General features: G+C 47.2%; 3 protein-coding genes across 8 annotated transcripts in view; 2 read left to right on the forward strand and 1 right to left on the reverse strand.

Moving 5' to 3' along the window:
• Positions 1-647: 647 nt before the first annotated feature.
• Positions 648-2,998, forward strand: HSD17B10 (hydroxysteroid 17-beta dehydrogenase 10). The gene is made up of 6 exons (XM_004781220.2): positions 648-729; positions 1,099-1,263; positions 1,871-2,035; positions 2,147-2,275; positions 2,357-2,465; positions 2,665-2,998. The coding sequence occupies exons 1-6, from the start codon at positions 703-705 to the stop codon at positions 2,853-2,855; spliced, it is 786 nt and encodes a 261-aa protein (XP_004781277.1). The 5' UTR covers positions 648-702; the 3' UTR covers positions 2,856-2,998.
• Positions 2,999-3,146: 148 nt separating this feature from the next.
• On the reverse strand, positions 3,147-17,915 carry RIBC1 (RIB43A domain with coiled-coils 1). Of its 2 annotated transcripts, none has more exons than XM_004781222.3 (8): positions 17,681-17,915; positions 17,244-17,335; positions 10,892-11,008; positions 9,478-9,559; positions 8,930-9,274; positions 4,531-4,649; positions 3,491-3,885; positions 3,147-3,375 (listed from the first exon to the last, which is right to left on the reverse strand). In XM_004781222.3, exons 3-8 carry the CDS (start codon positions 11,006-11,008, stop codon positions 3,294-3,296), a joined length of 1,140 nt encoding a protein of 379 aa, XP_004781279.1. In that variant the 5' UTR covers positions 17,244-17,335; positions 17,681-17,915; the 3' UTR covers positions 3,147-3,293. The 2 variants fall into 2 exon arrangements, with proteins under 2 accessions (XP_004781279.1, XP_044943780.1); XM_045087845.1 differs by lacking the exon at positions 17,681-17,915 and adding an exon at positions 17,641-17,659.
• A 62-nt stretch (positions 17,916-17,977) lies between these two features.
• SMC1A (structural maintenance of chromosomes 1A) overlaps positions 17,978-23,939 on the forward strand; it is a 49,918-nt gene continuing 43,956 nt past the window's right edge. For 3 of the 5 annotated variants that reach the window (XR_006608907.1, XR_006608908.1, XR_006608909.1), the window contains exons 1-3: positions 17,978-18,195; positions 23,477-23,665; positions 23,772-23,884. Coding sequence is in view for 2 of the 5 variants with exons in the window: in XM_004781224.3 (XP_004781281.2) it covers positions 18,087-18,195; positions 23,477-23,665; positions 23,772-23,884 (411 nt within the window). In the remaining 3 variants the exon portion in view is untranslated. The remainder of the gene's footprint in view (positions 18,196-23,476; positions 23,666-23,771; positions 23,885-23,939) is intronic. The other 2 variants (XM_004781224.3, XM_045087844.1) reach the window with 2 other exon arrangements.

A 23,939-nucleotide genomic window follows, 5' to 3' on the forward strand; every position in this document is an offset into this window, starting at 1 on the left:
TTTTGAAGGGGCAGGGGGTGGGAGGTCGGGGGTACCAGGTGGTGGGTATTATAGAGGGCACGGATTGCATGGAGCACTGGGTGTGGTGCAAAAATAATGAATACTGTTATGCTGAAAATAAAAAATAAATTAAAAAAAAACATAGTTCCCTTTGGTGGCTCTCAGAATCTCCATCTTTGGATATCTATGTCTGTCTATGTCTCAGAATCTTGTTCTCTGTCCCTTTCTTTCTCTGTGTCTATACTGTAATTATCTTTTCCTCCAACTGTACTGTGTCCTGCTGGAAAACATGAACCTTTTAGTATTCCCCTTGGTATCCCCAGTGACCCGCACACAGCCTGGAATATGACTCTCATATGTTTATGCTTGAATGAAGTCTTTTTCTGCGGATTAAGGAAAACTCTCAATCTCCTGTCCACCTACTCCCCCGCGGAGTTGGCCGCCTGCCCAGACAACAGCTAGAGAGTTAAGCGGAGTGTGTGGTTGGTACTGAGATGCGGCAATCCGGTTCTTTCTCCAGGTGAAATAACTCGGGAGACACCTTGAGGAGGCCTCGCCCTCTCCGCTGGGGACGCTTGCAGCCGACGCCACGCCCCGAAGACTTGCTCCTCGGCCCGCCCCCTCGCCCTCCCCCCCGCCCTCCTCCGCCTCAGCCAATCAGCGCCCGCCTGCCCGTCAGGCCCCGGGAGAGTTCGGAGCAAGATGGCTGCGGCATGTCGGGGAGTCAAGGTAGTGGGGTCTTCGCTCCTCCTGGCTGCTCCGCCACGCCAACTGGGACCACGCGGCCATGGATCTGGGGGGAAGAGCTCGGTGCCGGGCGAAAGGGTCACATTTATGTAGGCCTGGTAGTGCGGCGGTTGGGCTCGGGAGGTGAAGGTCAACTCTCCGCGGCACAGGTGTGTGGGGTGACTGGGTGGGCTTTCTGGGGGTGAGACACCAGAGGCCCTGTCCTGAAGAAGAGGAAACACAACTGGGTCACACCGCCGTCGCCGAAGCCTGGAGAACACAGGAACTTCCGTCGCAGAAGCCTGGAGAACAGGCAGATGAAAGGGTGGGGGTGGTCTCCACGGTGTACCGTTGACTGATCTTTCTTCACAGGGCCTGGTTGCTCTAATAACCGGAGGAGCCTCTGGTCTAGGTCTGGCCACAGCAGAGCGACTGGTGGGGCAAGGGGCCACTGCTGTGCTTGTAGACCTGCCCAACTCAGATGGGGAGGTCCAAGCCAATAAGTTAGGGAAGAGCTGCGCCTTTGCCCCAGCTGATGTAAGTGTGGGTATGAGGTCACCAAAACCGACCTGGGAACCCGTGGGGTCCTCCTTCCCTAAGGGTGCTATCTTTGTGGTTGATGGACCTATCTCCTTGTCCCTTTTGGCCTGAGCCATCCGTCCAGCACTGTGGGAGCACCTACAATAAGGAATGTACAAAGCCTGGATCCACAGCAGTGGGGATGGGAGTTGGATAAATCAGAATCTCCCGGAGGGGGTATGGATAGTTTGAAAATGCATATTGTGCCCTGTAATTTTATATTTGCAAAGTTGAAAAACTTTTCACAAAACAAACTACAGAAAGTAAAAACTGGATGAAATCACCTTAGCAGGTAGAGGTATAAAAAAGCTAGTTTATCATCATATCAATAATTCTTGAAACTGCTCTGGTCCACAGAAATCTCCAGGGGTATGTGAATTTATCAAAAGAGGGTATAGGTCTGAAAACAGTTTTGAGCACTTATGGCACCTAACATTTTCCATTTTGCCCCACTCTCATGTTTTCTTTTGGCCTCCTCCTTGCTTACACGAGTTACTCAGAGACTAGACCTGTTCTTCCCTTGCCCAGGTTTAGTGGTGTGTGTTCTCCACCTCTCCCTTTGAAGGTGACCTCAGAGAAGGACGTGCAAGCAGCCCTGACTCTAGCAAAAGAAAAATTTGGCCGTGTGGATGTGGCAGTCAACTGTGCAGGCATTGCAGTGGCCATGAAGACATACAACTTAAAGAAGAATCAGGCCCATTCCTTGGAGGATTTCCAACGAGTTCTTAATGTAAGGTCTCGAGGTTCCCCAGGGGTGTGAGTAAAAGGTATTTGGCTGAGAGTGCCTCCAAAGTTTTTAGGGGACAAAAGTTCCTACAGCATGTCTCTGCTGGTCTTTCAGGTGAATCTCCTAGGCACCTTCAATGTGATCCGCCTGGTGGCCAGTGAGATGAGCCAGAACGAACCAGACCAGGGAGGCCAACGTGGGGTCATCATCAACACTGCCAGCGTGGCTGCCTTTGAGGGCCAGGTGTGTGGGCAAGGGCAAGATTTGTGCCTCCTTGGTGACTTACTAGGGCCCTTCCATGTATGACTTCTACTTCTTCTCCAGGTTGGACAAGCTGCATACTCTGCTTCCAAGGGGGGCATAGTGGGCATGACCCTGCCCATTGCTCGGGATCTGGCTCCCATGGGCATCCGAGTGATGACCATTGCTCCAGGTAGAGGTTTTCCCTCCCTGCCACACCTGGGATTGGGTAGGATTTATGGGCAATTGAGAGGGGAGACTATCTACTACCTCAGCAGCAGCAGCCTTCCATTTCTGGGCATCGGGAAGTACCATAGGTAGAGCTGAGGTGAAGAGGGACCAGGTAAGTGTGACAGGAAGGGTGGGCCTCTGACTCTGACTGTCTTGTCTAGGCCTGTTTGGCACCCCGCTGCTCACCACCCTCCCAGAAAAAGTACGCAACTTCTTAGCCAGCCAGGTGCCCTTCCCCAGTCGACTGGGTGATCCCGCTGAGTATGCTCATCTGGTACAAGCTATCATTGAGAACCCATTCATCAATGGAGAGGTCATCCGGCTGGATGGGGCCATTCGCATGCAGCCTTGAAGGGAGAGGGCAGAGAAAACCCACACTCTTCATTCCTTGCTTCCCTTGGAGTACTTTACAGCAACCTGGGAGGAAGTCCCACAGCCATCTTGTAACTGCCTAGCTATCACACCCCGTGCCTAATAAAGTCTCTATTTCTCACATGGAGGGCATAACACTGTGTGCTGGGGAAACCGGCATGGAGAAGAAAGGTGAATGGGTGAAGACTGACAGGGTAAGATGCTCCAAGCCCGGGGTGGTGTGGGAAAGGCAGTACCTCATACTTTTTGTGTCCCATGACAGCACATGGCCTTGATTTTAGTGAATAACTTTATTACCTAGGGTCAAAGGTGTAGGGATAGTGGGAGAAGGGGTTGGGGGAGGGGGCCTGCAGCATTCTCCTGACTCCCAGCCTTCATGAGCTTGATGAGGGAGAAGAGAGAGATGAGCATCTTAGGTTCAGCGGCTGCTGGTGTTGAACTGTAGGTGGTACTGGGCCGTAGGTTGATTGGTATAGATTATAGAATTCAGATAATTCTGCCTGTGAAAGAAGTACAGAGGCGTCAGAGGCATCAGCTGTTGAGCTCTCCCTCTCTCCCTAAGCCTTCCCATCCCTCCCTCGGCATTCATCCACATTGCCACTCCCTAGAACTCACTGGGCGTTTTGCTCCTTAGCCAGCTGCTGATTGAAGGAGCCCAGTCCCCTTCGAAATTCAGCACAAAGTTCCCTCTCCTGCTCCTCTAGCTCCATTGCTGCCTGGGCCAGGTGCAAGGCCTGGCTCTCCCATTTGGCATCCAGTGCTTGGTCGGCTTGATGCTGTGCCTCCTTTTCACAGCGTTGCACCTCCTGGACTTTCCTGATGGCAGCTCTCTGCTCTGGAGTCATGCCCTTCCAACAATAGGGCAGGACCCGGTGGGGAGCCACAGGGTTCTGGGCAACCTGGGGGTTCTCGGTCAGTAGGTCACTGGTGATCTGGTTCTGGATCTCCATGAGGTTGGCCTCCTGTTCGTGCTGACGCTCACGGCGCTGCCGCTCAGCCAGTTCGGCTGCCTGGTGGGGCCCCAAATATGAGCATTAGGGTACACAACTTCAGGGAACTCTCAAGTCACAGGGGAGGGGAAGACATTGTCCTACTCTTCTCCATCTCTGGGAGAAAAGGAATAGCTCCTGCCTGGCCTTTAAATGACCTGACTGGGGGAGGGGTGGAATGGACAGGGAACTTCTTGCCCCCTGGAAACGCTTAGACGGAGGGGCTGGGGAAGGGAGGGTGATGTTCTGCTCTGAGGTCATCCTGAGTCTGGATGTGGGGAAGAGCATCTTCTCCACTAAGAGGGTCCTTAGGTGAAAAGGGATGTCCTCAGGTAGATGAGAGGGCTGGTGTTGATTCAAGAAAGGTGGTGTGGGGGCGCCTGGGTGGCTCAGTGGGTTAAAGCCTCTGCCTTCTGCTCAGGTCATGATCTCAGGGTCCTGGGATCGAGCCCTGCATCGGGCACTCTGCTCGGCAGGGAGACTGCTTCCTCCCTCTGTCTCTGCCTGCCTCTCTGCCTACTTATGATCCTGTCTGTCAAATAAATAAATAAAAATTAAAAAAAAAAAAAAAGGAAAGGTGGTGTGGGCAAAGGCATGGCTAAGTTCCCCATGACTTTGTTCAAGGGGTTGGGAAAAGCCCGGTACACTGAATGGCCCAGGCCATACCTGGGCTTTGTTGGCATTGGCCATAGCAGACATCATGGCCACGCGGCAGGACTCCTCTAGCTTGGCCAGCTGGGCAGCCCGCATGTCCACGGCAAGGCGCAGTTGGTCATCAAGCATATCTACACAGAGAAATATGGCCAGGGCACTATACTTGCCTGCTCTATTCCTGGTTCACTCATTCAGCCATTTGTTCAACAAGCTTGGAGGATGTGTGTGTGTGTATGCTTGGGAGGGGAATGTCTTAATTGTAGGGATGTGGAAGGAGTTACTCTTTGGGCTTAGGGATAGCCAGAGTAGCAGCAACAAGGATTTCTCAGGTGCCTAAGTGAAAGATGCAGGGAGATGGATCTCCTGCAAGATCGTACCACCATGTGGGAAGGGCAATGACAGGTGTATACAGGCATTATGAGAGCTTTCAGTGGTGGGTGAGAGGAAGGCTTCCAGGAGGAGGTGATCCTTGAAATGTGCATTGCATATAGAAAGGAAGAGGAAAGGGCATGCCAAGCCACGTTTTCATCTAGCCACACCAGTGTCCTTGCTGTTTGTAGATCATGCCAAATACTCCTGCCTCAGGGATTTGTAATGAACACTATTCTTGGCTCCTGCTCTCACTTCCCCCAGGTCTTGCTCAGATATTGCCACCTTGGTGAGGCCTTTGCTGTCTCTCCTACCTAAAATTGCAACCTTCCTGTTCCCAACATTTATCCCCCTTACCTGATTTATTTTTCTCCCTACCATCTGTCACCATCCAATATACTCTACATTTCACTGATGTTGTCTCTTGCCTTTCTCTCTCCTCACTAGGAATTAGCCTTGGTCCAGGGATTTTGTTTGTTTTATTCACTCCCATGCCCAGAACCTAGATCAGAGCCTGGCACATAGTAGGTGCTCAATAAATATTTGTCAAATGAACAAGGGAAACCAAGAAACAGTATGGTCTGTATCTGAAACTACAAATAGTCTGCTCTTGCTGGAGGATAAAATGCAAGTGGCTAGGGAGCTCTGCAGGGACCAGACTAAGGGCCAGAAACTTGCCCCAAAGGTGGTGGGGGAACATGGAAGGATTTTAAGCAAGGGGGCAACACAATTAGATTTGTATATTAGAAAGCTCCTCCCAGGGACCAGTATAGAATGCATTCAGGCTGGTGGGAGACAGTGGAGGTAGGGAAGGCATCTTGGAGGGCTCAAAGCAAGCCCAGTATATAGAAGGTTGCATTAGCAGTATGTGATGAGAGTAAAGAAGAGAGAGATTTGGATACTTCCTAGGGTCCTGGCTCAGGTGGCTGGGTACATGGTGTGGCCACCACTGGAAATAGAAGATCCAGAATGAAGAGCAGTCTAGGAAGCATGGATGAATTGTTTAGGAAGGCTGAATTGAAGGTGGTCAGCAGGCAGAGGTGGTGACATAGCAGCTGAAACCAGAACGAGGGCCAAGGGCACCTGAGGGGAGTGTGCAGGGGAGGGAAAGCAGTGTGCCAGGGACCAAGTCTCAAGAAGAAGGGTGTAAAGGAAAAGCCCACAAAGGGCAGACACAGAGGGAATGGTCAGAGAGCTAAGAGCAGAATGGACTAGCACTGAAGCCAAGGAAGAGAGAGGCTCAAGAAGGATGTGATCAGAGTCAAGTGTAGCAAGAAAGGTCCAGGCAAGGAGTAAAGACTAGGAAAAAAGCCTCTTATACTGGATAACACAAAGAATAGTGTCAGTGAAGTTGGGTGGGGAGAAAGGAGATCTCCCAGGGGGTTGATGTGTGACTGGAAAGGAAGAAAAGACAGCAAACAGAAGCAGATTTTTCAACAAGTATGCTGTAAAGTAAGCTATCGCACAGCACCTGGAGGAGTCACGGGGTACAAGGAGGCTTTAATTTTTTTAAAGAGGGGTTAGACGTAAGCATGTTTACAGCAGACACAGAAGGGACCAGGGGAAGGGGAAATGTTGAAAACAAGGCAGGGGACACCTGAGAGAGCACAGCCTGGGGGCAGGTGGAGGGAGTGGCAGGGATCATGAGGGTCCTCACTGAGTGCATTATTTGCTCACCCTTTCCCACATTCCATCCAGGCTTAGCATTCTGTTCCTTTGCAAACTGTTCTCCTGCCTCAGGCCTCCAGATCTCTCCCTGTATCCCAGACTGGCTATGTACCCCCTAGGATCATAGAGATAACATGGCTGCCTGCTGGCCGCCTCCTCCTGGCTATAACAGTCTTCTATCTTACCTCCTTGTCTTTGGTCTTCCCCTCTAATCCAGTCCCCACAACAGCTGGCAAAGTTTTGTGTCTAAAACACAAATCATGTGGCCCCAATGAACAACACCCTCTCTGTCCCACGACTCCTACCTCACTCAGTAGAAGCCAAAGTCTGCACCATGGCCTGGAAGGCCTACTGGATCTGGCCCCTTCCCCTCTCTGACCTCATTTCCTATCACTCTTCCCCTCAGTTGGTCTACTTCAGCTACTCAGTAGGGAATGGCAGCCCTACTGCCATTCCCCAAACATTCCAGACACCCTCTCTCCCTCCTGTGGGACTTTGTACTAGCTACTTCTTCTACTTGGACAGTTCTTCTCTTGATTGTTCACATTGCTCACTCCCTTGTCTTCAGATCTGTATTCAAAGGTTACCTCAGTGAGGTTTTCCTTATTGAAAATGGCAGTTGTGCATCCCTCTTCCAAAGTCCCCATGTACCCTGTTTCATGCTTTATTTTTCTTCTGAGCAACTATCTTAACCACCTTATACAGTTGACCCTTGAACAACGCGGGGCTTAGCCTACCAAATCTTAAAAAGAAGAAGAAAAGAAAAAAAGAAAACCATAGGGGAGAGAAAATATGTTTATAGTATTATATTTATGTTTTAAAATCCACATATAAGTGGACCTGTGCAGTTCAAACCCGTGTTGTTCAAGCGTTCACTGTGTATTTTACTATTTCACCTTGTTTATTGTCTGTCCCCAGGAGAGTGTGAATTCCACGACAGCAAGGATTTTTCTATTTTGTTCACTGTGCCAGGCACAAAATAGGTAGCTAAATATATACTGAATATTGAAATGGTCTTGTCACTCTGCTTTAAACCCTTAAATGGTTAACCACTGGTTACTGAGTACTGATGTTTATGCTTTACATACAGTGTCTCATTTGATTCTCATATGAGCTCTGCGTGGCATGGATTATTATCCCCATCTTAAAGATGAAGCAATAAAGTCACAATTCCTTAGTTTGGTGTAGAAAAAACTCTTGCACGTCTTCTCTTCCTCCAAGCCCTCAACCCTAGGCTGCACGAACACTAAACTGTTCATGCATCCTAAACCCTTGGACCATTCACAGCCCCAGTTCTCTACCTCTTGCTTACCCCTCTGCCTAGAATGACTTTTTCTTGACCCTCTCCCTGACTTGGAAAAATTGTACCCAACTTTCCCAAATTGGTTTCTAACAGCTGACTTGTGCCACCCCCCTATCCTGCCTCCCTTTTCTTGTTAGAATTGACCACTCCCATACTGATGTTCCCTTCATGTCCTATAAACTCTTCTGTCACAGTAACTGTCACAGCACCTACCAGTGTTAAAGCATAAATATTTTCTGATGAATGACTTGTCCATTTATCTTTGCTCTTTCTCTAAACTGATTTTCTAGAAGGGGTAATGGTTCCACGGGACCGTGGAGGGCAGGGTGCCTGTCTTATTTACTTTGTTCTCTAATTGTTCATTCAACAATGATTTACTGAGCTCCTGACACTGTGGTAGGCACTGTATGAAGCAGCTGGGATACAGGAGAGTGGAAATGAGAGATGTGGTTTGCCTTTAGTGAGCTGACATTTTGGAGAAAAGACAGACATCCCACAAATACTTCCCAAATCAGTGATATCTCTGATAAGCGGCAAACTGAACAAGATGCTGCAACAGGGATGACTTGCAAGGTGAGCAGTGCAAATAGATGAGATGATCCTTGCCCTCGAAGGGCTTACTCTAACAGAAGAGGAGGATATGGTTGCACAGTGTCATGGTGATAGTAGCTCCTGGTTACTGAGTACTGATGCTTGTGCTTTACATACAGTGTCTCATTTGATTCTCATATGAGCTCTGCGTGGCATGGATTATTATCCTCATCTTAAAGATGAGGAAGCTAAAGCACTGAGAAGAAAATTCATTTGCCTAAACCCAGTGGTAAGTGGCAGAGCTGATAGGTCTGTTTTCACTATGCTGCCTCCACATAATGGAGTTCCAGGCTGACTGGGTACCAATGGCTACACTGTCGGTTACTGAAGGAGGTTGGGGAGTTTGGGGTCTGCTCGGTCTAACCTTTTGGCATCAGCTCTGTGGGTAACTGGACCTCCCCACTCCCTGGGCCCTGATCCTGGCTGAGAACAACTCCCTACCAGGCCTCAGGTCTCAGTGTGGAGGGCACAGCTACTTACCCGCGCACTTCTCATCATCCTGGACTTGCTGTTGCTCCTGCAGCTGCCTCTCCAGGCTGTATCTGAACTGCTCCTGCTGCATTTTCAGGCACATGGCCCTCTCCAGGTCCTCCCCAGCAAAGCACTGCAAGCTGGCTGGGCCACAGGGGGGATCGCTGGGGCCAAGATAGGCTGGAAACTCCATCCAGAGTCGGCCAGGATCCCAAAGGTCAAATTCTTGCCGATTCTTGAGCTGCTGCTTTTGCTCCCGAAATTCCTGGACTTTCTTGTTCAGCCGACGTGTCCGTTCTGCCTCTTCCTTCTCTAGCATCTGGGCTACTAGATCATACTGTTCCTGGTAGGTACCTGGGGGTGGTAGGCGGATCATGGAAAAGGCCCCACCAGAGAGACCAAGCCCACTCAGCATGGCCTCTGCTCCCAAGGCCCATCTGGTTTATCCCACCACATCCCAGGCCTCAGGCCCCACTCCAGGGCAGAACTGCCCTACCTCAGCCCACTCAGGCCCTTACACTATCCTTCTTGGCTTGCCCTTAGCTTTGAGATTTTACCATAAGCTGCCTCTTTGCTCTGCTCTGTTGCCTCTCGAAGCTTTCGCTCTTCCACTTGGCTGTTGAGGGCTTTGACATCCACCTGATCCCAAAGAAACAAGCTAAATCAGGGTAGGGGACCAACAGTGGGCCTTGAATACTCGAACACAAACTGCTCAGAACTACCTGCTTCAGAATCCTCCTACAGATCCTCAGTACCTACTGGATAACGTTCTGCCACCTGAACATGTTTTGTAAGCCCCTCACTGGTCTAGCCTCTGCCTCAGTCTCCAGCCTTATCTCAGTACCTTCTTCCTCTGCCCACCCTCAGAGCTCTGGGCTCACAGTTTCCTGTGCATCTGACATTGTTTGGAACAAATAGCCTTTGCTCCAGCTGCTCCCTCCACTTGGAACTCTCTTTCTTCCTCTCTTAATCCAAACTCCTATTCATCCTTCACCACCCCACCTCAGGTCTCACCTTACTGATTCCTTAGGCAGGTACTACTCCCATAGAATCTAGGACCCACTGTTCACATTATATTGAGGTTTGCCTCTGTCAATGATCTCCTCCACCAGACTGTGAGCGCATTAAGGGCAGAGCCTGGGCCTTAGTCACCTTGGTGCCCTACTGCCCAACCCAGTTCTCTACCCAGAGTGGACCCTGAGGAAATGCTCGCCAACCGGATCTCAATCACACCACACATCTCTCAGTCAACTACTTGTTTGTGTCAGGCACTGAGCCACCACCATATGTTAATATTCACTTTCACACTTCCTATATTTAGCTTCATTTTACTGAGAAGGAGCCTGGAGCTCAGAGAAGATAGGTGACTCATTCAAAGGCCACAAATCTAGTAAACAGCAGACCTGGCCCTTGAACATAGGTATGAGGTCTTTTCCAGAATACTGAGCTACATCTCCCCCCTCCACCATCCACCTACCCGGCAATCTATTTTTTTCTTAAACTATCAATATTTTCTTTTATTTTGATTGTAATTCCTTTAAAACATTTCAAGATAGTGTAATAGGGAATGCAGTTTAGTGAAGAGTAAGTCCCTCCCATCTCAGATGCTCAGCCTAGTTAAGAGTTTCTTATGTGGCCTTCCAGACAGCATGTAGGCATACACAATACCAAATATTCTTTAGACTTCTTTTGGCTTCAGGTTACCTGTCTCTCGTGAACCAGGCCACTCAGCCCAGAGCTGACTGGCAGAGAGTCAGCTGTCACTGGCTGCTCTTCCCCACTCTCTTCGCCTGCATCCCCAGGCCCCTTCCTTCCCTCACCTGGGAGTGGACGCCTTCTCTCTGTCTCCTTCCTTTCCAGCTGGAGGGCCTGCTTAAATCAATGAGGCTATAACAGACACTGCTACATTCCTCTCTGGGTGCAGGAGTGAGATGACCGCTGGTCCTAAGAAAGCCCCCATTGCCTACTCACCCCCATGACTCGGGTCCGTACATTGAAGAATCGGCTCTGTCGCTCTTTTTCTCGATTTCTTCTAGCCTCAATGGCTGCCACCTCCTTGGGATCTGGGGACAGGTCTACCTTGTACATCTGGAGCAAGGGTGGGGTGGAATAGCCAATCAGTGCTGATCACCATACTTGACTACACTCCCACTCCTATTCCTTTCTTCCTACGGCACCAGTAACACCAGTTATTGATTCCTGATTTTACTTCCTGATCTATCTCTGTCCTACATGTTTGCTGTCACCACCCTAATTCAGGCCTCACAATCAGGTGCCAGACAGTATTTTCAGGAGCCTCAGTGGCTTCCCTTGCTCCAGTTTTACCCTCTCTACTCTTTTATCTGCACTAGCAACGACAGTGCTCTTTCTGAAAGCCCATTTGGCCATGGCACACCACAACTTAAAAACTTTAAAAGTAACAGGGCACCTGGCTGGCTCAGTCAGTGGAGCCTGCGACTCTCGATCTCACAGTTTTAAGTTCAAGCTCCATGTTGGGTATAGAGATCACTCAAAAATAAAAAATCTTAAAAACAAAACCAAAAACATTTAAAAGCAGCATTAGGGGTGTCTGGGTGGCTCAGTTGGTTAAGTGTCTGCCTTCAACTAAGGTCATGATCTTAGGGTCCTGGGATCCTGCCAGTGTCTGCTCCCTGCTCAGCAGGGAGTCTGCTTCTCCCTCTTCCTCTGCCCTCCCAGCCCCGGTCATGCTTTCTCTAATAAATACATAAAATCTTTAAAAAGTAAATAAAAGGTTTAAAGCAAATGGCTCCCCAGTGTTTATAAGATAAAGTCTAACCCCTTTGGCAGATTTATGATCTACCCCTTGCTCATCTTTCCAAGTCTCAAGCTCATTTACAATTCCCCGCTATTCATGTAATGCTCTGTTCGGTTTTCCCCATTCCAGTAGATGGCACCACTTCTTCCCCTTTATTTGTCTTATTCTCTAATCACGTGAAAGGCTAGAGGGCTTACATTTGCCTGCGTTCTTTCACATTTTGGGAAAAGCCCACTTTTGGCAATGTGAGCCAGCCAAAACCACAGCCAAAAACACTTTTGCAAACATAAATCTGATCATGTCTCTCACCTGCTTAAAATCCTCCACTGGCTTCCCACTGCACTTAGAATCCAATCCAAACTCCTTACCATGGGTTTCGAGATCCGGCTCTTGCACACCTTTCCAATTCATCCTACATCACAGTCTCCCTCACTTACAGTCCTCCAGGCACACTGGCCTCCTATCAAGTCCTCCAACACAACAACTGTTCCCATCTCAGGGCCTTTGTACATGGTGTTTCTTTGTTCGGAATACCATTCCTCAACTCCTCCTATAGCTAGTTTCAGTCCTTTATATTTTTTTAAAAAGATTATTTATTTATTTATTTCAGAGAGAGAGAGAGAGCATGAGAAGGGGAGGGTCAGAGGGCAAAGCAGACTTCCCACCAAGTAGGGAGCCCGATGCGGACCTGATCCCGGGACTCCAGGACCATGACCCTAGCTGAAGGCAGTCGCTCAACCAACTGAGCCACCCAGGCGCCCACTATTTATTGTTTTTTAAAATTTAAATTCAATGAACATATAATGTATTATTGGTTTCAGAGGTAAAGGTCAGTGATTCGTCAGTCATATATAACACTCAGTGCTCATTACATCAGGTGCCCTCTTTAATGTCCATCATCCAGTTACCGTACCCCCAACCCCCTGATCCTTTAAAAAAAAATTTTGTGACTGAAATATTTGACGTATAGAGCAAAACATATATATAACCCATATGCAAGTTAAGAAGCATGATAGGACACCCATGAACCAACTCCCCAACTTAAGAAATAGAACTTGATCAGGGCGCCTGGGTGGCTCAGTGGGTTACAGCCTTTGCCTTCGGCTCAGATCATGATCCCAAGGTCCTGGGATCCAGCCCCCGCATCGGACTCTCTGCTCAGCAGGGAGCCTGCTTCCCTTCCTCTCTCTGCCTGCCTCTCTGCCTACTTGTGATCTCTGTCAAATAAATAAATAAAATCTTAAAAAAGAAATAGAACTTGATCAATATTATCAAGTGTCTTATGTCTTTTCTCCCTCATCCTTACCCTAAGAGATAACCACTGTGTGAATGTTCACATTTGCTTACTCATAGGCATTAATATACTATTTATGAACTGAGGGTTTACTGGGAGGGAGGGAGGTAGGGGGATGGGGTAACTGGATGATGTAATGGGCACTGGGTATTATGTAAGACTGATGAATAACTGACGTCTACCTCTGAAACCAATAATATATTATATGTTAATTGAATTTAAATTAAAAAAATAAATAAATGTAAAAAAAACAAAGAAAATATACTGTGTATGTATAGGACTCCCTGGACAATATTTTGAAACATTTTCTTGTTTTGGAACTTTATAATGTATTATGTAGTATGCATTTTTCTTCATCTTACTTTTTTTCACATATGTTCATTCTATCATTTAGGAAATATTTATGGAGTGCCTACTGTCAGACACTCCTTTAAGCAGCTGGGAGACATCAAAGAATGAAACTGAAGAGAATCTGAGTCTTTGTGGAGATTACTTTTTAGCTGGGTCAGAGAGACAATAAACAGTACATTAAAGAGTTTGTAAGAAGATGGTAAGTGCTATGGGGAAAAATATAGAGCAGAATAAAGGGACTTGGAAGCACCAAGGAAATGGGGAAGGTTGAAATTTTCAATGTGGAAACCAGGGAAGGCATAATTGAAAAGGTAATATTGGAGCAAATACTTGAAGGTGAAGGAGTCACCCAGGCAAATATACAGGAAGAGAACACTCCAGGCAGAGGAACAAGTACAAAGGCCTTAAGGTGGACACAAAAAGCACACACTCAGAGGAACAACAGGGAGGCAAGTGAGTGGAGGAGAGGTAGGTAGGAAATGGTATTAAAGAGATAATGGGGGGACAGAGCATGTAGGACTTTAAAGGCTGTGGCTTTTACTATGAGAGTAATGGCAGCCACTGGAGGGTTTTGAGCATGGGAATGATGGCTGCTATGTGAATAGACTGGTGTCTAATAGACTGGCTACCATGTGAATAGACTGAGGGGACCAGAGGCAAGGCTAGAAGCAGGGAGACCAGACAGGAGGCTATTGCAGCTGTCCAGGCAAGAGATGATGGTGAATCATACCAGGTTAGTAGAAGCAGAGATCATGAGAAGTGATCAGATTCTGGATATTTTTGAAGATAGAGCCAATAGGACTTCCTGAGGATCACATGTGCAGTATGAAAACAGTATTAAGAATGATTTCAAAGATTTGAGCTGGGGCAATCAGAGGGATGGAGTTGCTATCAACTGAATAGTCTGTGTAGGGACAACAGTATGGGATGGGGGGGAGGGTAGGATCAAGAGGTCAGTTTGGGAAGTGTTGAGTTGGAGAGGTCTATTACATAGCCACTGATAACAGACATATGGTACAGTGAATTTTATTGCTAGTCCAAAAGATCTGCTGCTTCTCCCACCAGAAGGCTATACATCCGTATCTCATTGCCCTCAATCTTAGCCACGTGGTTGGTTTTGCCCTCTGCTGTGGGAGAATTGACATGTGCCATTCCCAAACAGAACTAAGAGCCATGATGTAACTGTCCCTCACCCCCTTTTTCCTCTTCACTCTCTGCTATGAGAGTGGCAGTGCCCAGCTAAGGGCTGCTCCTTCAGTCTTGGTTCTGGGATGATGACATAGAGCAGAGATGTAGCCAACCCACATCAGACAAGAAGCATGAGTGAGAATCCTTGTTTTTCTAAGCTGCTGAGATTTGGGGGTTGTCTGTAACCTGAGCATAATTTAGCTTATTTTGACTGATACAAAGGAATTTAAAGCTATAAAGCTGTAAGAGATCTGTAAGGGAGTAAGCATAGATGGTGGATAAAAATGCCTCAGGGAAGATGGGGAGAGGAGGAGGAGTCAGCACTGGAGACACAGGTGGAGTGTCGGTGAGGTGGGAGGAAACCCAGGAGTGTGGTGTCTGAGAAGCTTTTGGGAGAGAGCGAGCAACTGATGATATGTTAAAATGAGGATTGAGAACTGACAGGTTTAGTAATGGGAGGGATGCTGATGACCTTAACAGAAACATTTCTGGTGGGGTTGTGGGGATGAAAAGCTGACCGAAGTAAGCTCAAGAGAGACAAGGACTCCGCACAAACAACCCAGTTTATTATTTTTTAACCGCAAAAGAGGGAGAAAGAACCTGTAGATTTAAAGAAATATATATACAGGTGGGAAAGTTTCTCTAGCAGATAACCTAGGAGTGCAAGTGCTAATCACAGGGCATAAGCGTACTTGACTTTACAAGATAATGTTGTTTTCCAAGGAGATTTTACCAATTTACACTTTCACCATAGTGTATAAAAACTCCAGTAGCTCCACATCCTCGGCAATACTTGGTATGGCAGATTTTAATTTTTGCCAATTGGTGAGTTTAACATTATAATTACCAATTTTTATTGGAATTATCATTATTGCTAGTGAGATTGCACATGTGTGTTTTGACCATTTTTTATTACTCTTCTGTGAAGTGCTCATTGATACCTTTTGTTTATTTTAAAATCAAGTTGCTTGTCCTTTTCTTATTAATTTTAGGAGTTATATATTTTATATACTAATCATTTCTTAGTTTAAATGTGGCAAACAGGGGTACCTTGGTGGCTCAGTCAGTTAAGTCCCTGCCTTCAACTCAGGTTGTGATCCTAGGGGCCTGGGATTGAGCTCCAAGACGGGCTCTCTGCTCAGCACTGCTTCTCCCTTTTCCTCTCCCTCTGCCCCTCCCCATGCCTGTGCTCTTGGGCACATGCTCTCTCTCTCTCTGGCAAATAAATAAATAAATAAATAAAATCTCAAAAAAATAAATGTGGTAAACACCTCCAATTTGTGACTTGTCTTTTCATTTCATTGCCTTTAAAATAATATTTATTTATTTTTAAATATTTTACTTTTTTATTTGACAGGGAGAGAGACAGAACAAGCAGGGGGAGTGGAAAGCAGAGGGAGAGGGAGAAGCATACTTCTACTGAGCAAGGAGCCTAAATCAGGGCTCTGTCCCAGGACCCTGGGAACATAACCTGGGCTGAAGGCAGCCCCTTAACCAAGTGAGCCGCCCAAGTGCCCCTATTTATTTAATTTTAAAGTAAGCTTTATGCCCAGTGCGGGGCCTGAACTCATGACTTTGAGATCAAGAGTCACATGCTCTACTGACTGAGCCAGCCAGATGCCCCCTCACTTTATTATTATTTTATGGTAACAGTCGATACAGAAAAAGTATGGTTAATACTCATGTAAGTTATGAAGTAACTTACATGACATAACTTACTCATAAGTTATGAAGCACAACAAAATGAACACCTGTGAACCCTCTGCAGAAGCCAGAAAATAAAACATTATCAATACTCCAGAAGTTTTCTGTGTGCACCTACCCATTTTTTCACTTTCTTCATGCTGTAATTTGGATGAATTTAAATGTAGTCAAATTCAGTGATCCTTTCCTTTAAGCTTAGGAGTTTTCATTATTTAAGAAATCCCCTGAGGTCATATTCCACTATATGTTGGAAAATGTCTAGAATTTGGCCTTTCTCATTTAAGTTTTTAATCCATCTAGAATTGCACTTTATATACAGTGTGAGAGGAAGGGATCCAATTTGATTTTTTTCCAAGTTCCATCTCATCTTTTTAAATGGAACACTAGTTCCTGTCAATTATATGAGATTGCTGTCCCTTGGTCATTTTGTCCCCCTAGCCTGATTGTGACTTTTTCCCAGTTGAATTCATTTATGGTTCCTCTACTAGATACCATCAACCAAGCTTTCTTACATTCCTGGACTTCTCATTAGACTTTTAAACTCTCCCCAGTCTCCAAATGTCATTTTAAACCATTTTAAACCGTTTTAAACCTGGTTTCAGGAATGGCTGTGGCAACCACCAGATCCTTTCCACATCTAAGTCTAAGCACCAACTCCAGCCAATTCATTCTATTTGTCACCACAATATAAGGTCAATGATGGGAAAGATGTGGCAGATATTTTAAGCTTCTTGGATTGCTAAGGCCATGACCTTGTAATGAGCAGGTGGTATAAGGAAATAGGGGGATAAAAGTATGAAGGAGAAGGATAGAAAATACAGAGAACAGAGAGGGGAAAGGGACTGCTGGGGCAGAGAGGGGGTGGGCAGGAGAGAGGCAGGGAAGGAAAGGGGAAGGAGGAAAGCAAGGGAGGGGGCCAGAGTGGGATGAAGCGTGAGGAAAGAGAAATAAAATGGTGAGAAAGGAAGGAGAATGGAGGTGGAGAGCAGTGGCTTAGGGACACAAAATACCTTGCTTAGCAACGATTGTCAATTTTGAAGCTCCTGGGTTGGGTGGCTCAGGTCCAAGGCTATAGTTAGGCTACAGCAACAGTGTCTGAACTCTGCTTGGAGAAAAAGGAGGGAGGCAGGGGATAGAGGCTGTACCTATGGCCATAGCTTTCCCCAGCCCGTGACCCTGCCGCTCCAGAGTACCCTCAACTCCCTTCACACTCCATCCCCCTTTTCACCCCAGCCCCTTTCCCACCGCACCCCATCCCTACGCCCATTCCACTGCACTTCCAACCCTATTTTACCCTCAACTTGGTGTTAGCTCCCCTAACACCAAATCCTCCCGCCGGCCCCTCCTTCCCTTACAGCCCTCGCTCCCGGGGGTCTTTCCAATCCCCGACCCTGTTCTTGTTTGAACCTTGCAGCCGGCCAGGCTAAAGCCACAGCCAAGCTCCCACCTTCCTCTTGCCCTGGAGGGCATAACCCTGCTGTGACTTGTCTCAGCAAGCGTGGCCTCCAGTCCCGCCTGCTTCATCCGATCCCAAAAGGGGCAGCATCCTCCGTCGCTACCTCCCCTAAGGGTTGGTAGGCAGGGTCAGAGGTTTGCGTTGCTACGCAACAAGAAAGGGGGGCGGGACCCAAACTCCTCCTTTAAGCTCGTGCCTGGGCAACGGATCAACAAAACTTCCACGACACGCCCCTGGTTCCGCTCTCGCCGGAAGCCGGAAATCCCGTTTGGCCTGGACTTATTCTCGCGAGCTTTGTCGTAAGCCCGGCCTGCACTGCGGCGTTTCCCGCGCGGGCTACCCCAGTTCCCGGGCGTACGGCGCGGCCTTTTGTACCGCCGCCGGCGCCGTCGCCGTCATGGGTTTCCTGAAACTGATTGAGATCGAGAACTTTAAGTCGTACAAGGGTCGGCAGATTATCGGACCGTTTCAGAGGTTCACCGCCATCATTGGACCCAATGGCTCTGGTAAGATAAACCAGGCTGCGGCCCTGCGCGCGTCCTGGCCTGGACCCCCTAATCCGGTAGCAGAGTAGTACGGCCCAGCCCGTGCGACCTGAAATGTCGCGAACCCTCACAGGTTCCTTTCCCTCCGGAGAGGGTTCAGGACGACCCCGCTTTTCCCGCTCGGGTGCTCTGACTCGAACCTCTTTCCCAAGTGTCACTTGTGTGCTCTTTGCGCGGCCCCCGCCCCTGAGCGAGTGGTACGGGCCGAACTGTACGTTACCCCGCCCACTGCCCCCTCCCGCCAAAAGTGGCGCGTCCGGAGTTTGTCCGCCGGCCGCGGGCCGGGGAGTTCCCAGCCGGACCAACTGGGTCTGGCAACTTCCCCTGCCTTGTTTGAACTCCCCGGAAAGTGTGGGACTGCTGGTAGCCCTCCCAAGGCCTCCGGTCCCCAGCGGTATACTTTTCCCTCAGCTAAGCGCCCCCGCCCGCCTCGCATTGGTATGCTCCAATTCCTCCTTTTTTAACTTTTCTCCGGAGGCGGCACTTTTGAATTTCTGACCCAGAGCTCCCGTCTCCAGTGGTAGTGCTTGGGGTATCCACCCTCCACCTCCATCTTAGAGGTGGGGGTGGTTCGAAATAACACCTTTGTTACCACTGAAACCATTTAAAGACCTCATTCGCTCGCTAAATATATTGAATGCTTACCGTTTTATAAGGAGTTGTTCAAAGTGCTGTGGAAACAGCGGAGAGTAGAGTAAGCCTTACTCTCAGCGGACTTGCATTCCAGAGGGAAAAGACAGTAATAAGGAGAAAATAATACGGTTTTTGGCTGTGATAAATGCTATACAGGGAATTAGGTTGATGGGATGCAGTGACTTGGGTAAGGTCTTTAGAAAGAGCGGTCAGTAGATACTGTATTGTATATTTGAAAGTTGTTGAGAGAATAGATCTTAAAAGTTCTCATCACAAGGACAAAATTGTTTATGTGAGGTGATGGATGTTAACTTACTGTGGTAAACATTTCTTGGTATATGCAAATATGGAATCATTATGTTGTATACTTGAAACTAATACAATGTTGTATGTCAGTTTTATCTCAGCAAAACTGGGGGGTGGGGGAAGGGTGGTCAGGATAGGTCAAATAACCTATTTCCTGTCTTAACTCTCCTAAATGATATGCTGTTGGAGCGCCTGGATGACTCAGTCGGTTAAGCAGCGGTTAAACTCTTGATGTCAGCTCTGGTCTTTATGTCAGCGTGGTCAGTTCAAGCCCCCTGTTTTGTTTTGTTTTGTTTTTTTAAAGTAAATAATACACTATGTATTCTTCCCATCTACCCCCACAAGCAGTCTGTTTGGAATCCTGCTGTGTTCCCTTACCCCAGAGATGTTCTAGCTAAATCATTTCCTAGCATGAGAGGAGGGACTGCCCTTGCTAACATATTTCCAACTCATGAACCTTCTCCAGAATTTGGTGCTCTTTGTAGAGTTAGGTTTCTCAATAGCAGCACTGTTGATATTTCTAGAAAGATAATTCTTTGCTGTGGGGTTGGTCCTGTGTGTTGTAGGATGTTTAGCAGTATCCTTGCCTTTGGTAGCACCCTCGTCCCTCAGGTGACAACCAGAATTGTCTCCAGACATTGCCAGTGTTTCCTGGGAGGTGGGGCAAATCACCCCTGCTTCCCCCAACCTCGCTTGAGACGCTTGAGAACCATTGACCTCGAGGGCTAATGCTTGGGGTTCTACTCCAGTTTAGGATTTTGTTGTGGTGGCCTCTGTGGAAAGAGCCAGAATACATCTCTTGGCATCCACTCCTCTCAGCATGGGTAAATTTATATACCCAGCTGTTCCAAAAAGACCCTTAGTCTGGACACCCCCCCCCGCCCCGCGCCAGCTTCAATGCCCACCTCCACAGGCCATTTCTTGGGTACCCTCAGTGAATTACTTTTCTCTGGCTCACAGTAGACACTTGGTACATGTTAAAGTTTATTTTTTCTCTGCCCTGTATTTATGGGATATGTTTTTGTATTTTCATCACTGTTTTATGAGTGCCCCCCAAAGAAGACTTTCCTTAAAACATTTTATCAGTGTTCAGCTCATAAGGCACATTAAAAAATGTTTACAGTATTGAATGATTGCTAGTAGGGAGGGCTTTGGTTGTGAGATGTTCTTACTATCCTGGAGAGCATGGGAAAAGCCCAGAGGTTGGGAGTGGATGCTTCAAAGTCTGACTCCTGGTCTGCTTGTTGTGTTAGTACTGTTCTGATAAGGGAGGCGAAGCTAAGAGTCCAGACCTGTGTTAGGATAGGACTGCCATTTATTGAGCACCACTCTGTGTCAGGTACTTTATTTACTGGAACCTTTTACATTTAAATTCTTGAAATGAGAATTTAATTATCTTGGCTTTATAGGTGGGAAGACTGAGGCACAAACAGTACGATCACTTGCACACTGATTCTCAGAGCCAGGGTCAGAAACTGCCTGTCATACTTCAAAGCATGTGCTTCTGCCACTTCAGTGGAGAACTGTGTGCCAAGCATTTTTTTTTTTTTTTAAAGGCTCTATCAGTCGTTTTTTTAGATTTTCCAATTGAGGGAATGGAAGGTAGCTAAGAATTAGTGAAACTAAAAACCTGATCTATTAGACTAGAATCCGAGCTTTTTTTTTTTTTTTTAAGATTTTATTTGCTTATTTGAGAGAGAGAGAGAGTGGGGGCGGGGGAGTGGGGAAGCAGAGGGAGAGGGACAAGCCAATTCCCCACTGAGCACAGACCCTGACATGGGATTTGATCTCACCACTCCAAGATCACAACTTAAGCCTAAATCAAAAGTGGGACACTCAACCAAATGAGCCCAGGCGCTCTTTTTTTTTTTTTTTTAAGATTTTATTTATTTATTTGAGAGGGAGAGAGGGCGGGCACAAGCAGGGAGGGGCTGGAGGTGGGGCAGAGGGAGAAGGAGAAGCAGACTCCCTGCCAAGTGGGAAGCCCCATGTGGGTCTCAGTCCCAGGACCTTGGGATCATGACCTGAGCTGAAGGCAGATGTGTAACCCACTGAGCCACCCAGGTGCCCCAGAACCGGAGCGCTCTCTCTCTATTTTTTTTTTTTCAAGATTTTATTTATTTATTTGACAGAGATCACAAGTAGGCAGAGAGGCAAGCAGAGAGAAAGGAGGAAGCAGGCTCTCTGCTGAGCAGAGAACCCCATGCGGGGCTCTATTGCAGGCCCCTGAGATCATGATCTGAGCCGAAGGCAGAGGCTTTAACCCACTGAGCCACCCAGGTGCCCCAGAACCCGAACTCTTTTTTTTTTTTTTTTAAAGATTTTTAATTTATTTATTTGACAGACAGAGATCACAAGTAGACAGAGAGGCAGGCAGAGAGAGAGAGAGGGAAGCAGGCTCCCTGCTGAGCAGAGAGCCCGATGCGGGACTCGATCCCAGGACCCTGAGATCATGACCTGAGCCGAAGGCAGCGGCTTAACCCACTGAGCCACCCAGGCGCCCCAGAACCCGAACTCTTAATCACTGTCTTGTACTGCCTCTGTGGAAGGAGCCAGGCTGCCATTTGTATAGCTGGGTAGAAAGGTGTGGGAAATTAGGTCCTCAGTTCAAGGTCATATAACATGTTAAGGGAGAATCTTGAGATAGAATTTATAGAGATTAGCTTTTTCCCCACCCCCCAGCCCCAGTCTGAATTTAAAAAATTTTTACCTGAGCCTAAAATGAAGACAGTAACAATTGTGACTCCACTATTGAGAAGATAACTGCTCTTTTTTTTTTTTTTTTTTTAAGATTTTATTTGTCAGAGAGAGAGACAGCACAAGCAGCGGAAACAGGCAGAGAGAGAAGTAGGTTTCCCACTGAGTAAGGAGCCCAATGCGGTACTCCATCCCAGGACCCTTACTGGGATCCCAGGATCATGACCTGCGCTGAAGGCAGACCCTTAAGCAACTGAGCCACCCAGGTGTCCCAAAGATAGCCTCTCTTAATGTTAAAAATCCTATTTATTTGAATAGCTGACACATGCACACAATATAGAATTAAAAAGAATCCCAAAAGATAGACAGTAAAAAGACTCCCTTCCCTGACTTTTACCAAAAAATCCCCAAATTTTCCATTTGGGAAGCAACCCCTGGTAACACTGTTTACATTTTCATGTATTTTTTTCCTATGTCTTTGCCTTTCCCCAAGTTTTTATTATGAAAATATTCAAACCTACATGTGTGTTTTTGTTTAATCATTTGAAAGTAAGTTGCAGACTTAATGACATTTCACTTCTAGGGACTCAGCATTTGACTCCTAAAATCATTGTTTTCCTGTGTCCCCACTAGACCATGATCACAACTGGGAAAACTAATTTCCTTGTTATCTAATTATCTAGTTCATTTTCAAGCTTCCCTAATTGCTCCCCAAAATGTCTTTTATTGCTGTTGCTGTTGTTGTTGAAGGGAAACCAGAATCTAGTCAAAGTTTGTGCACCGCCTTTGCTTGTTTCTCAGTAATTGCTTTCTGGAGTGGTTCTCCAAACCTTTCTTTTTAGACATTGACTTTTTTTTTTTTTAAGATTTATTTATTTATTTGAGAGAGAGAGAAAGAGCATGTGTGCATGGGGGAGTGTAGGGGAGCCAGGGCAGAGGGAGAGAAGTGGATTCCCCGCTAAGTGGGAAGCCAGGCTGGGACATGGGGCTTGATCTCACAACCCTAAGTTCATGACCTGAGCTGAAATCAAGAGTTGGATGCTTAACTGACTGAGCCACCCAGGTGCCCCTAAACATTGGCTTTTTGAAAGGGTCAGGCTAGTTGTCTTGGAGAGCATTCCAGATTCTCTGTCTTAGGATTTCCTTATGGTGTCCTTTACTGTGTTCCTCTACCTGCTATATTTCCCATAAACCAGAAGGTAGATGTCGTGTTAAGTATCTTCACATTGTTCAACTGATCCTAAGGTTTTCATCTTGCAAAATTGAAACTGTATTCAATAAACAGCAACTTCCCATTATTACCTTCCCTCAGCTCTTGGTTGGTTTTGTTTTGTTGTTTTTTACTTTTAAACTTGGTTGAGATTGACTATATTGACTTTTATATCTGCTTATTTCTTCTATTGTGGGCGTTTCCCCATGTCATTAAAAGTTGTAGAACAATCCATTGTGTGAATATGCTGTTTCCTTAGTTGGGGTTCTGGTTTTTAACTGTTCTAGGTAATAACTGCATAGGGACTGTTTTTCTAAGCTGTTGAACCAAGGCTTTGGTGGGGCAGAGCAGTGTTTCCTGACTTCCCCTCCTTTGCTTTACCCCCTACTCCCTTAGGTAAGTCAAATCTCATGGATGCGATCAGCTTTGTGTTGGGTGAGAAAACCAGCAACCTGCGAGTAAAGACGCTGAGGGACCTGATCCACGGAGCTCCTGTGGGCAAGCCAGCTGCCAACCGGGCCTTTGTCAGCATGGTCTACTCTGAGGAGGGTGCTGAGGATCGCACCTTTGCCCGTGTCATTGTTGGTGGGTGAGGCTGGCCAGAAGGCTCCCCTTGGGCGCTGGGAGGTGACTAGTTGGCTGGGACAGGAGGGAGGTCTGACTTTCAGCCAACTCATGCACTGTCTTGTAGGGGGTTCCTCTGAGTACAAGATCAACAACAAAGTGGTCCAGCTACACGAATACAGTGAGGAATTAGAGAAGTTGGGCATTCTCATCAAAGCTCGTAACTTCCTTGTCTTCCAGGTGAGCATTTATAGTGGTTATTGGCTATCTAATGTTTGCTGAGCCTTGTCCCACT

The sequence above is a fragment of the Mustela putorius genome, unplaced genomic scaffold, assembly GCF_011764305.1.
Source record: "Mustela putorius furo isolate JIRA1106 unplaced genomic scaffold, ASM1176430v1.1 tig00001566_pilon_pilon_pilon, whole genome shotgun sequence".
NCBI lineage: Eukaryota > Metazoa > Chordata > Mammalia > Carnivora > Mustelidae > Mustela > Mustela putorius.